Source organism: Notamacropus eugenii, chromosome 2, assembly GCF_028372415.1.
Source record: "Notamacropus eugenii isolate mMacEug1 chromosome 2, mMacEug1.pri_v2, whole genome shotgun sequence".
Classification (NCBI taxonomy): Eukaryota; Metazoa; Chordata; class Mammalia; order Diprotodontia; family Macropodidae; genus Notamacropus; species Notamacropus eugenii.
The window spans coordinates 427,699,663-427,712,848 of NC_092873.1; the positions used below are offsets into that span (position 1 = coordinate 427,699,663).

Here is a 13,186-nt window from a genome sequence, read left to right on the forward strand (position 1 = left end):
CATCAACACCAACTATCTTTTACCCTATCTCCATTTTACTATTCACATTTCTCCATCTCTCTTCTCTTCTGTTTCTCTTTCTCCTTTCCTCTTCTCTCTTTAAGTAGCTGTAACATTGAACTGTGACTCCCAGCATGCTTTTCTTTTTATCATGTGCTGCAAAATCAGGTGATTCATTTATTAATAAATATATCAGAATTCATTTTTTAAAAAAATATTCTCAATAGTGCCAAATTCTTGTCCTGGAGGATGGAAACAAATATGATTCTCGGAAATAGTCAACAGTAATTTCAAACCAATTCCTCATAAATAAAATGAGAGGTCAAGTAATATTGTTTTGGGTAAAATTAAAAAAACCCAAAATGTGTGACCATAAAATAACAAGACCTGTCATCTACTGTGGCCTCTCTGTCCCTATGGACATAACAGTACATACACATGCAAATGATACTGCCATTTTGAGAAACTGCCAAACTGGCAGTATCGTTTGCATGTGCATATACTGTAAGTATTCAACATGGTGGTTAAAGTGTTTGTTATGGAGCCAGAAGGACCAGAGGTCAGGTCCTGCTTTTGACACTAAACTAAGTAGCTCTGTGATCCCAGGCAAGTCCTTGAACCTATATGTGCCTCAGGTGATGCTTAGGATCAATCTGCTAAGTTACAGAAGGGTGGAGAAAGCTCTTTTGCTGGGCTTGCTATCATAGGCCCTTTTCCTTACATTTGAAAGGGGTGACGAAAATGTGTTAACAAAAACAAAAAAGTCTTGTTCCTTGATAGGAACCCAATGCCTTGCACAAAGTAGGCTTGGAATAAATGTTTGTTGAATTAACACTTTGTATTTATTGAATAAAATTGTGTGCTCTGTGTTTCTAATTTTAAAAGCAGATGAATTTAACATTTTTACTTCTCTAAGATAAGAACTATGTTACTATTTACCTGCTGAAGGCCCTCAATCATTTTTCTTGTGGGTCAGCAGCTCTCAGCAGAACAAAAGGTTCTGAGCCTTGCTTTAAATAGTATTTGTGTACCTTGCACTACTTGGTTGGGAGCTGGGGAGGGTCAGGGAGAAGAGACAAACTGTGAGGCACCACTGCCCACTAAAGCTCAGAAGGAAGTCAAGCCTCTCGGACATCACCATGGACTTCAGTGAGGGAAGAAGATTGGATTTTTTGAAGACTTGAACTGCACACAACTTTTTAGTTATTTATCTGTTATATCAAGCTAGAGAAAGCTGCAGATGGAGAAAAAGCTACAGCCTGTAAAAATGATATTCATATTGCTTAAAGGTTTGCAAAGCACTTAACATACATGCATGTCATAATACATATGTACATGTACACATGTGTATGTCTATGTGTATCTACATATACTTGTGTACACGTTTACACATATAAATATATTATACATGCATTATATGTGTATACATACATACATGTGCACACATGGATAGATGGATATGAAATCTGGATAGGGTTAGAGGATAAGCAGTTTGTGATTTCATTGGTGTAAAGAACCTCTTCATAAAGAAATTTCCTCCACCAATGCAACAGCATCTTCTCTGCAAGTTTGAGTCATAGTGATCTGTTTGCTTAAGGGCAATGAAAGGTTAAATACCTTGCCCAAGGTCACACAGTCAGGTCTGGACCCCATGTTATTCATCCCCATGTTATTCTGAGGAACAATAAGGGGAAGAAGGTAAAACAAGGTTCTAGATAACTAGATACTGACAGACTCTGTCATCAGCACTGCCTCCCTTCTCCCCACAACCAGATAATGGCTATGTAAAAGCAAAACATTATTAATTCAACTAACAAATTAGTGACAATAAGAGAATATTTTTAAAATCAATGCAGCACAATCATTTTAAACTATATATAGCAACTCCCACACTTGAATAACCAAATGTTGGTAAGCAGAAACACCAGGGATCCTGTTCCAATCAATCCAGCAATCAATAAGCATTCATAATAATGAATTACAGAATATTCTGAAGCACAATTACTCTTAACTACATATGGTGGCTCTTCCACTTGACTAACTAAGTATTGGTAAGCAGAAATACCAGGGCGCCTGTTTCAGTCAATAAACATTATTTAATAAACAGGCATGATTTATAATTTACTTGGAAATTTCTTATATCTTCCAAGGTACCCCAAATAGTTGTCTCTCCTAAGTAGGTTAAATGTCCTTTTCGTCCACATTTATATATAAATATCAAAGATAACTTAAAGCAAAGCAAGGCTTTGTTCCAGGAGATCCAGTACAGAGTCCGAATTCAAGAATGAGTCTCTGTAGATGGTAAGGTCTTTGTTGTGTATTTTGTAGATTAATTTGTGCTCGTTGGATCAAGCTCTGAATTGATGCAACCTCAAGAAGGCCTAGAACCACTCCAAAGAATTTGGCTTGACCACCCAAATGGAAAAACCCAACTGGATGCAGAAGTCTGGTTGTTCCCAAGCTTGTCTACCATTGTAGATATATTATTGGACAGAAAATATAAATAAATAGGGTGGGTCCAGAATTAAACAGGAGGAGGCGAGTGGGTTGGATTGCCTTCAGGAAATTGTAAAACTCTTTTAATGATTCCAAACTTCTCCTAAAAACAAATGCCAAACTTTTTAATAACAAGAATCCATTGATGCTATTATATGACTGTTGAGTTATGGGATACTATCATCTCCAAAGAAACAAAAATGAGTAATACTCAAAAGGCAATGAGAGTCACACAACGAGTATGAGCAGGCTGCCACATAGAGCAATTAAGGAACTATGAAGAAGACCTGGAGGAAAGGATGCCATCAAACAAACACATGATCCAAAAAGAAGGTGGACTGGTCAGCATACTGTGTGCTCTCCTGGTATCTTTCTGATGTCAGAAGAAAGTGAGGAAAGCCCTAGCAAATAAGGTGGACCCCCGCCACAAATCTAGGGAAGGATATGGACAAGAGTGATGTAGCATGGGCAGCAAAGATGGGCTGTGAGATGCATGATTGGAAGGAACGTTGACATTGATGAGATCGTACATTCATTTGAATATCTGAATAATATTGATTAATCAAACATTTATTAAATGCCTCCTGTGTGCCAGGTCCTAGGCTAAGTGCTAGATATGCTAATATACTTAGCAAACCTTTTCTTTGTAGGCAAACTGAAAGCATAAGCCCATCCAATCAAAATTACAATTGATCCCAAATTAGCAGTGTAACATAGCAAATACAGAACAGAGGTTGGGGGACCTGTTTCTGACACACACTGGCTCTCTGACCTTGTGCAAGTAACTTACAGGCTTGGTGACTATAGACAAACTCTCTGAGTCTGTTTTCCCATCTATGAAATGGAAATGATAATGCCTATGGTACCTAATTCAGAGTGTGGTAAGGACTGAATAAGACCCTGAGTCTCAGTTTCCTCATATGTAGAATGAGGAATTGGAACTAGATGAGTCTATGAACTCTTCTGAACCTGTCTCATGGTTCCCTACCAGCTGGAGCAGAGACTTGATCAATTTGCTCAGGTTTTAAAAAAAGAATGAGTCAATGCAAATTTTGAACTCCATCTGTAATATAAATGTATATATAAAAACCTTTTATATATATACACCCACATACATATTTAAGTATCTTTCAGTTTTATTTTTAAGAGAAAGTAGTTGAGACATAAAAAAGCACACACTACAAAATTTAAATGGGGCTTTTTTTTTCTTGATTCTTTCCCTTTTTAGGTTTCATGTTCAAACCAAGCAACCCAGTGATATTAAGGACATCTGCAACTACCTGTTAGCAGGCTGGAGACCTTAGATAAGTCAGCTCTTCAGCTTCTGTATCTTACTTTATCAACTTTCAAATGAGAGGTCAAAGATACAAAATGGTAAAGGCCAACAGGACTGCTTTGGAGTCATCTCCCCTCAGAATTACATACTCCACAGCTGCCCAACATCAGGATGACAGAATCAAAGATTGACTCAATTTGCTGAGATTTTTCAAGAGAATGAGATAATGCAGATTTTAAACACCATCTGCAACACACACACGTGCACACACACACGTGCACACACACATTCCCATACATATATATTTAAGTAGTTTTACATTTCTTTTTTCAGAGAATACAATTCAGAAATAAAGTAACAAACAGGAAAGTTTAAGTTGGACTATAAAAGTCTGGTTGTTCTTAACTCTTTTCCTCCTGCCAACTTCTTTTCTCAAGTTTTATGTTAAAACTAAATGATACAGAGACATCATCTGACAGAAAATGCCATATTCCTTACCTTTGTTCCCTACCTGTCTAGTAAGAGATGAAAACTCTGTTTCAGTATTAGTTGTCTAGGACCAAGATTATTTATTACAATACATCAGACTTGAACTGCCTTTCAAGGTATAAAATAGGTATGCTTTTAAAAATCGACTAAAAGCAGACCTCTTTGCATTAGAAGCAACTGTACGTCACAGTGGGATGCTATCTGAAAACAGCCCACTGCCTTCCAGTGGACTAGCCTGGAGGGGAAGAGCCTGGAGAAAAGCAATCCCTAGCCAACCCCCATTTCTCTACCCTTAAATGAGATTCCAGCAGCAACCCATCTTCATTCCTCTCCAGCTTCCTAGCTATTGCTTCTATTTGGAGAAGTAAACAACCACAGGATCTCAGGCTTAGCTTGACTATGAAGTCCTACTGCTGAATGACCTGGTCTCCCAAGAGATTTGTCTCCTTCCTCTCATTTCTTTTGTTCAGTCATTTTCAGTCACGTCTAACTTTTCATGACCCCATTTGGGGTTTTCTTGGCAAAGATACTGGAGTGATTTGCCATTTCCTTCTCCAGCTAATTTTATAGATGGGGAAACTGAGGCAAAGAGGGTTAAGTGATTTGCTGTGGGTCACATAGCTAGCAAGTATCTAAGGTCAGATTTGAACTCAGGTTTTCCTGACTTCAGGCCTGGCACTCTGTTCTTTCCAGGTTTTTCTGAAATCCACCTGCTCATCACTTCTTATTGCACAGTAGGAGAAAGATGATAGTCAGATAGATGATGGATAGACAGAGACAATATAGAAAGGCAGAACAATCTTTTATTAAGTGCTTACTATGTGAGGATCTTTGTATGTAGGGGTAGAAATAAAGGCATGCCAGATAGTCTCTGCCCTTAAAAGAATTATATTCTTATGGGGGAAGTTGGTGAGGGGAGAATTCATGAATGGTAACATGGCTAGAGATGTCCTGGTAGTACTACAAAAGCTTGGAACCAAAGAAGGCCAAACATGGCCTAATATTCCCCAGAGAGGGTCTAAGGGTGGGATATGCTACAGCTGCAGATCAACCCCAGCCTAGGAGGAGGTTAAGTCTGAAAGGAAAGAACAAGAGCCAACATCAAACACAAGTTGCTTAATATTCTCAAGGGCGGGCTGCCTCTTCCTGTCTATGTCTCTTCTTTCCCCCATCAGGTGAATGGAGGGGGAATCCAAGTATGGAATCTGGAGACCCACAGCCCAGAACCCTCCTGTGGGCACCTCCACAAGGGATAGCAGCAGAGGGCCCAGGTGCTCGGGTTTCAGTTTTGGGAAACACTTAAATGGAATTAATATTCATTTCTCCTAGGGTGGTTTGGAAAGTGTCTGCCCCCCATGGGAAATGTAGGAAATAGAATCCCTAAAAAAAGCCTTTTTCTCAAAAGCCCCCAATGAAGTACCTGTCTGAATATAGCAGGCTGTGCCAGCCACCATATGGAGCAAGTTAAAAGCCTTTTGGAAACAGAAAGTGTAAGGACAGACCAAGAAGAATCAAGACCCCAAACCCCTTTTCCTACCTTTCCTGAAAGAGTCGTTGCCTCCTAACTGACTTCCCTGCCTCCACTCTCTCCCTTTCTAACCATCCTCCACAGAGCTGCCAAAATAACCTTCCTAAGGAACCATGTGACCATGACATGCTCACTCAAATCCTTCATTGGCTCCCTATTACCTTCAGGATAAAATGTGAAACAAACTCTGTCATCATCAGATTCCAGCCTATTTTTCCAATTCCAGCCAGACGATGTTACTGGACTCAGCATCCCATCTCTAGCCTCAGTATCTTTGCCCATGCAAACCTCTATACCTGGAATGCACTCCTTTCTCAACTCTCCTCTCTGAAATCTTGTGTTTAAAACTCAGTACAAATGCCGCCTACTCTATAAAACTTCCCATAGTCCTCCCCACTCTCACCACAGTTTCAAATCACCTTCTATTTACTTCTCTGTGCACAAATTGTACTCAGTAGAACATAAGCTCCCTGAATCAGAGATAGTTTTATGTTTACCTAGCATAGTGCCTTGCACATAGTAGGAACTAAAAAAATGTTTCTAGAATTGATCACAACAGATTAGTGGTAATAAAGCAGAGTGGAAATGGTGCTGTGGATTAGACAATCCCAGCTTTGCCATTTAATGGTAGTGTGACCACAGGCAAGTCATTTCCTTTTCCTTTTCTCATCTATAAAATGGGGATAATAAGACTTGCACCACTGCTTACTATTATTGTGTTGACCACTGACCAACTAAGGGAAGATCTCGGTCCATGTTAAGTACAGAGCAAGGTCACCCAGCTCTTGCTGATATAGGAGTAGGGAGAAGACCTCTTGGGTGATGATACTTTCTCTCAGCCTAGAGATTTTTCTTCCAGGTCCCCTGGTAGTAGAACCAATTTTGTAGAGAGAAATCTGAAAATGATCTCAGTAGGACTTTCCCAGCTTACACTCTTCTCGTAGAACCTGGTGGTCATTGTTGTTCCACTGTTGTTGTTGTATCCTACATCTGTTGGAGGTGCGAGTGGGGGTGGAGACCTGAGGTAGAAGCTCCTAGCCCATGTCATGGCCTCAAGAATGCAATCAACCAACCTTTGGCTAGGGAAGGCTTGGAATTAAAACTGGAGCAACTCTTAGAGATCATTTGTTCAGCTTTTACAGATGAGAGATAAGAAAAGAACCATGTAGTAATGAGTCATTATTGAACACCTTATCATTCCATGAATTTGGACATATGAATTCCTTACTGGTCCAGCCTAAGTCTCCCTCCTTGTCCTAGATTCATCTTGGAATTTTGGAAGAAAGAAAAAAAAGAAGGGAAGAGAAAAGGTAAATGAATTTCTAAAGGGTCTTGAAATTATTGTAAAATAGGAGTTCTTAACCTGGGATTCACAGATACACTCCCTCTACCTCTCCATCTCCCACAAAAAAGGTCCCATGGGTAAATTTCAGGAAGTCTGTGAACTTGGATGGGAAAATAATTACACCTTTATTTTCACTAATCTCTAACAAAAATATAGTTTTCCCTCGATTATTTAAAAATAGGCAGCTAGATGGTACAGTGGATAGTCAGGAAGACCTGAGTTCAAGTGTGACCTCAAACATTAGCTCTATGATCCTGGAAAAGTGATTTTACTTCTGCCTGGCTCAGTTTTCTCATCTGTAAATATGGGTATTATAATAGTATCAACCTCCCAATATTGAGGGGAGTAAATGGTATCTGTAAAAAACTTTGCAAACACTAAAGTGCTATATAAATGCTAGCTATAACTATACAATTATTTTTTTAAAATTGTTTTTAAAACTACTATTCTAAGAAGGGATCTATAATCTTCATAATAAGGCCAAATGGTCTATGACACAGAAAAGGCTGAGAACCCCCATTCCAATGTAAGGGAGAAAAATGAATGCAGTATATTTCTCACTGAAACGCAGGAAAAACTGTGTGAACTTTCAAGATTTGGCCATGACATAACCAGATACACTGAAGCATTTTACATTAGCACAGCACTGAAAATACATCAAAACTACTTTACATATTTGGCCTTATGTTACCCATGCGCTTGTTGTTGGAGTCAGTAAGAAAGTGATTATTGTAGTCTTTCTATGGATGGAGAAAGCAAAGTATTGAAGAAGGAGAGTGACCTGGTGCCTAAGGTCACACTGGGTGTGAGGGATGGAGCCCAGGACCCAGCCCTTATGTCTTCAGGCTAAGGCTGCCTTTGGTAAACACTGCTTTTAGAGAGGGACATCTCACACACACACACACACACACTTGAACATAAAGAAAACAAGTCAAAGAATTGTGGGAACCAATATAGAAGTTGTTGTGAAGTCATTTTTCATCATGTACAGCTCTTCATGACGCCATTTGGGTTTTTTCTGGCCAATGATACTTGAACAGTTCGCTATTTCCTTCTCCAGTTCCTTTTACAGATGAGGAAACAGATAAGAACAAGGCTAAGTAACTTGCCCATTGTCACACAGCTAGTAAATGTCAGGAAAATGAGTCTTTGAACTCAGGATTTACATTCCTATCACTTTCTACCATCATGCCCAGAGTTGGCTAATGGCATTGATTTTCTTACCTGCACTGAGTCAATGGAATAAACCAGAGGCATTTATTTAAACTGGGATGTTGGAGAAACTGGTCTGGGAGCATGACAGGGTCTGCTGGAAAGTACCTTAGACTGGTCAGAAGCCAGCATTTCCGAAGCAGCTGGTTCGGTGACTTCAGAAAGGTCATTGCTCCATGTCTCTATTTTTTCATCTAGAAAATGCAGGAAATTAATTCCTAATCTGCCTATCTCTCTGAAAAGAGAAAGAGAGGAAAGAAAAAGAAGCAGAAGAAGAAGGAGGAGAATGAAATAGGAGAAGGAGGAGGAGAAGGAGAAATAGGAGAAGGAGAAGGAGGAGGAAGAGGAGAAGGAGGAGGAGGAAGAAGAGGAGAAGGAAAAGGAGAAGAAACAGAAGGACAGACAGGGGTGTACAAGGAAGATCTAGAGCATCTATTTCCCCTCTGGGACAATAAGTGCTTTTTTTAGGAACAAAGTAATATCATTCAGATCAATAGCGGCTAGATGCCATAGTGGATAGAGCCCTGCACTAGGAGTTAGGAAGATCTGAGTTAGAATCCTGCCTTAGATACTTAATGAGTGACCCTGGGCAAGTCATTTAACCTCAGCCTCAGTTTTCTCATATGTAGAATGTGGATAATAATATTGACTATTATTACAGAAAGGACAGCACCTACCTCACAAGGCTGTTGTAAGAATCAGATGAGACGTCGCGTGCATGAACCGTCATCATTTGCTGTGACGTCCTTGGCCCATCGTGAGGCTTTCCATTTCACTTTGGGTTAAGTGAAACTGATTTTTCTGAAATCATGATGTGGTGACAATGTTCATGTCAAAGAACATTATCAGGAGAGTAATAGTGATGGAACAGAACATGGATTCTTCATTGTAGCAAGCATTTTGGGAGTATTGAAAGCACTGTGTAATTTCCTTAATGCAAGGTAGCCCACTCCTCCTTCTAGTCAATTCTGAACCCAACTCATTGCCTATCTGCATCACTGGTCCAAGACATAGACACACACACATGCACTCACACATATATGTATATATCATATCACATCATATGAAATATAATATAATTCAATACATATTCACAGAGACAAGAAGGTCAGGAATTAATTACCTTTATTTTCTAGATGAAAAACATAATGGAGCATTGAATGATCTTTCTGAAGTGTGTATGTTTGTGTACACACGTACACACACACACACACACACACACATATACTGTCTCAACTGGTTGTCCTCCAGTGTGTGGATGGTTGGGCTGAGCTCTTTCAAGGCACTAAACATAATTAATGAGATCCAGTAGTATTCTGGGAATGGACACAATCAGCACGTCACCCACAAGCAGGAGCAACCATAGAATCTTTCTATTGCCAGAAAATCCTGATTCTATTGGGAATTATAGGAAAAGTGTTGATCTAAGTGGCTGTGATAAAAGAGAGATAAATTCAGACAAAGAGTTGGAAGACACTGGAGGAGGCAGAAGTCACTTTTCATCTTGTTTGGGTAAAGCTTCATAGAAGAGGAAACATGTCGGCACTCAAAGGAGGGAGAGATTTTAGGAGTCAGAGATGGAGGAAAGAGGACACTGAGGCATAAAATTGGGAATGAGTATAGGCATGAGCCAAAGTTCAGAGATGGGATAAAGGACAGGAGAATGGACAACAGGGAGTTATTCCAGTTTGGCTGAAATGTAGAGTATGCAGAAGGCAATATTATAATATAAAATTAGAAAGGGAGCTGAAACCACATTGTGAAATGCCTAGCTGACAGGATCAGAGTTTATACTTTGTTCAGAGCGGGGAAGGATTAGCCACCGAAGATTTATGTAGACAAGTGAAGCAATAAGGAGAATGTGAGGAAAATGACTGGGCAGAGGCTATATGGTTGTCCAGTACAAGCTCAGAGCCTTTTCCCTACAGGTGCCTAGAAGTGTTTAGTAATGTCACTTATGGAAAAACATACTATTTAAGTGATTGTCATGTTGCCCTCTGTATCCAGGAAATGGGAAACCAGCTCTGATGGCAAAATAAGGAATTGCATGTGATGATTAAATTGGAAAAAAACAAAAGCATTAACTCCTTATCCTGGCATACCATGGAAAAAGTTTTATTCCACCCTGTCCAGAGGATCTTGCCAGACATGCATGACTGGCTCTGTTTATTCTCTGTTGCAGAAACAGATAACACAAGGAACTTAAGACAGCTCTGAAGAATACATGACAGGACATGGGGAAGGCATCCTTCCTTGAAATATGGTTGAAATGTTACAGAAATGCACTGGCCAATAGATTCAATTCAAGTCAACTCAAAGGCATTTATTAGGCACCTCCTATGTGCCTAGAACTAATAAAAATACAAAGACAAAAATGGAAATAGTCTCTGCCCATAAGGGGCTTACATTCTACTGGGAGGAAACAAAATATATACAGATAAGTAAATATATAACATATACAGAACATTGGGGGGCAGGGTAGAGGAATCAGGGAAGGCTTCTTGTAGGAGGTAGCACTTGAGTTAAGCCTTGAAGAGAATTAGGAATATAAGAGGTAGATGAAAGTTCTCTTAAGCACACCTGCCTCACTTCTCTCTCTTTCTTCTCCTTGCTCTCCCAGCTCTATTGGTATAATCACTGAATAAGAGAATTAGAAAACTAGAAGAGATTATAGAGGTCTTCTATTCCAACCTAGCCCAGAATCAAAATTCTTTCTACAACATTCCTGCCAAATAGTCATATACCCTTTCCTTGAACCTCTCTGACTGACATGGTAGACTACGTAGCAGAGTTAATCTGGTGTGTGTGTGTGTGTGTGTGTGTGTGTGTGTGTGTGTGTGTGTGTGTGTGTGTGTGTGTGTGTGTGTGTAACATTCCTTATTGGTTATTAATCTTGCTCCATGGTACCACATTTAATCACGGGTTGTTTTTTGAATCTCCCCCAGTGTTGACATGTAGTAGGCACCAAAGATATGCACAGAATGTGAGCCAAGTGCACTGACAACCTGAAGTGAGCATTACCATTGTGCCTTCCTCAGGCCCACATGGTTCTATGTATGCTTATGGTGAGCACTTAATGTCCACTGGATGAATGAATACCCAGGAAACAAGGCTGTCAATGGAATGGTAGAATGTTCTGTTCTCCCTATCAGCAAGAGTTGTTGCCTTTAAAGATATTAAAAACAATAAAATAAAACACATAAAATCAATGAGATGCTGTAGCCACCAGTCAGTAAATATGACTGCTTAAAATTATATTAAACTCAAGTACTATCAACAAAATGCTTAAAATAAGGGATAAAATCATGAAAATGTTAGCGTTTAACAAAACAGAACCAAATTAATCAGCAAATAAGCAAAGAAGATTCTTTTGTCCTGTGCTCTCTTCCTCCCTTTCCTCTCTTTTATTTCTTGCTTTCCTCTTGTATACATATTTGTGTCACTACCTTAAACAAAGAACCACCTCTTGGTGTTATGGGAAGAGCACTGAATGGAGTGTCAAATGATCTGGGTTTAAATTGTAACTCTGCTACTTACTACAAGTATAATCTTGAGAAAGTCACTTGATTTCTCCAGGTTTCACATTCCTCATATGCAAAATGGAGAAGGATCATTAAATGATCTCCAAGGTCCCTTTATACTCCAAAGCCTATGCTTCCATAGATGAGCTATAAACAGTGGTGTGCTGGTAAATATTTAACAGTGAACTCTACAGGGCAGGACAGTACCCATGACACACTTAAATTTAATCTGCATTATTGACAGTTCCTCCATCACTTTCTTAAGTCTGGACAATCAACAAAACAATATGTAGTGGTTCCAGCACACCACTGGCTCTAAAGATCTCTTTTTTGCCCTAAATTTCTTTAAATAAAAATTCTTCTGGTATGTAAATATACTGTGTGACTTCAGGTTCTCTGCACCAGATTGGGCTCCGCTGAAGGTGTCTTGGACAAGACTAAGGAAGGTGATGTAGCAAATGGCTCCTGAGTTCCCTTCAGAGAGCAGTTCTTCAGGTTAGAAATCACAATGGGGAGCGCTCTTGCACCAATGGTTTCGTTGTCTGAAGTCTCTCCCCACTCCAGTTCATCGTCTACTCGGACATCAAAGTGATCTTTTTAAAATGGAGGTCTGACCAGGAGTAGGAGTAGGAGGTAGTATCAGTTCGTGGCATAAGTCTGAGACCAGGCAATGCCCACATGGGAGTAGGAATACAGGAATCCCATGACTGAGAGGATCACCCATGGCCAACCTGTAAGGAGGAGGAAAAGGGGAAAGTTAGAGCCACCTGGGTTTTCATCTGGTGTCACTGCTCATGTAGGTCATGCCTCTGCTTCTGCAGAGCCTTCTCTTCACATTTCTTCACCTCAGCAGATGAGGACATCATTAATGTCTGCTACACAGATGACAGAAAATATGGAAATCGTCATGGTCCTCATCATCACCAAATAATAAACTAAACTGGAACCAGACCATTATCACAGGCTGAAATGTGGCCCCAAATCAAATGGAATTAACATTGATCCAGAAAAATCTTAAGAATGACACATGGAATCTTTGCAGTCATACCAAATCCTCAATCTCCAAGTTTCATGGAGGGAACCCGAAGAGGAAATCAACATCTTGAGGAAATAGGATGAATTTACATGCCATCTCCTCTCTGTTCCTAAAGCAATAAAGAAATGCCTTTCAATGAGCCTATAGAAGATAAGCTTATATCCAAACATTTTTATAAAACTATAAAAACTTTTGAAAAATCTACCTGTTCAATAATCTGTAGAATGATAAACATAAAAATATAGTAAGATGACAACTTGTTCCATGACCATGTCTGCTAGTT

General features: G+C 39.6%; 2 protein-coding genes across 16 annotated transcripts in view; one reads left to right on the plus strand and one right to left on the minus strand.

Moving 5' to 3' along the window:
• Positions 1–13,186, plus strand: part of KCNH1 (potassium voltage-gated channel subfamily H member 1) — a 582,340-nt gene that overhangs the window by 520,632 nt on the left and 48,522 nt on the right. The gene's annotated exons all lie outside the window — the stretch shown is intronic.
• Positions 1–13,186, minus strand: part of HHAT (hedgehog acyltransferase) — a 607,669-nt gene that overhangs the window by 107,700 nt on the left and 486,783 nt on the right. For 12 of the 15 annotated variants that reach the window (XR_011973339.1, XR_011973345.1, XR_011973344.1 and 9 more), the window contains one exon: positions 10,649–12,598. The exons of 1 other annotated variant lie outside the window; for it this stretch is intronic. Coding sequence is in view for 4 of the 14 variants with exons in the window: in XM_072637872.1 (XP_072493973.1) it covers positions 12,507–12,598 (92 nt within the window). In the remaining 10 variants the exon portion in view is untranslated. Of the gene's footprint in view, positions 1–10,648; positions 12,599–12,915; positions 13,013–13,186 lie in introns of those variants that run through there. 2 more of the 15 variants (XR_011973338.1, XM_072637866.1) reach the window with 2 other exon arrangements.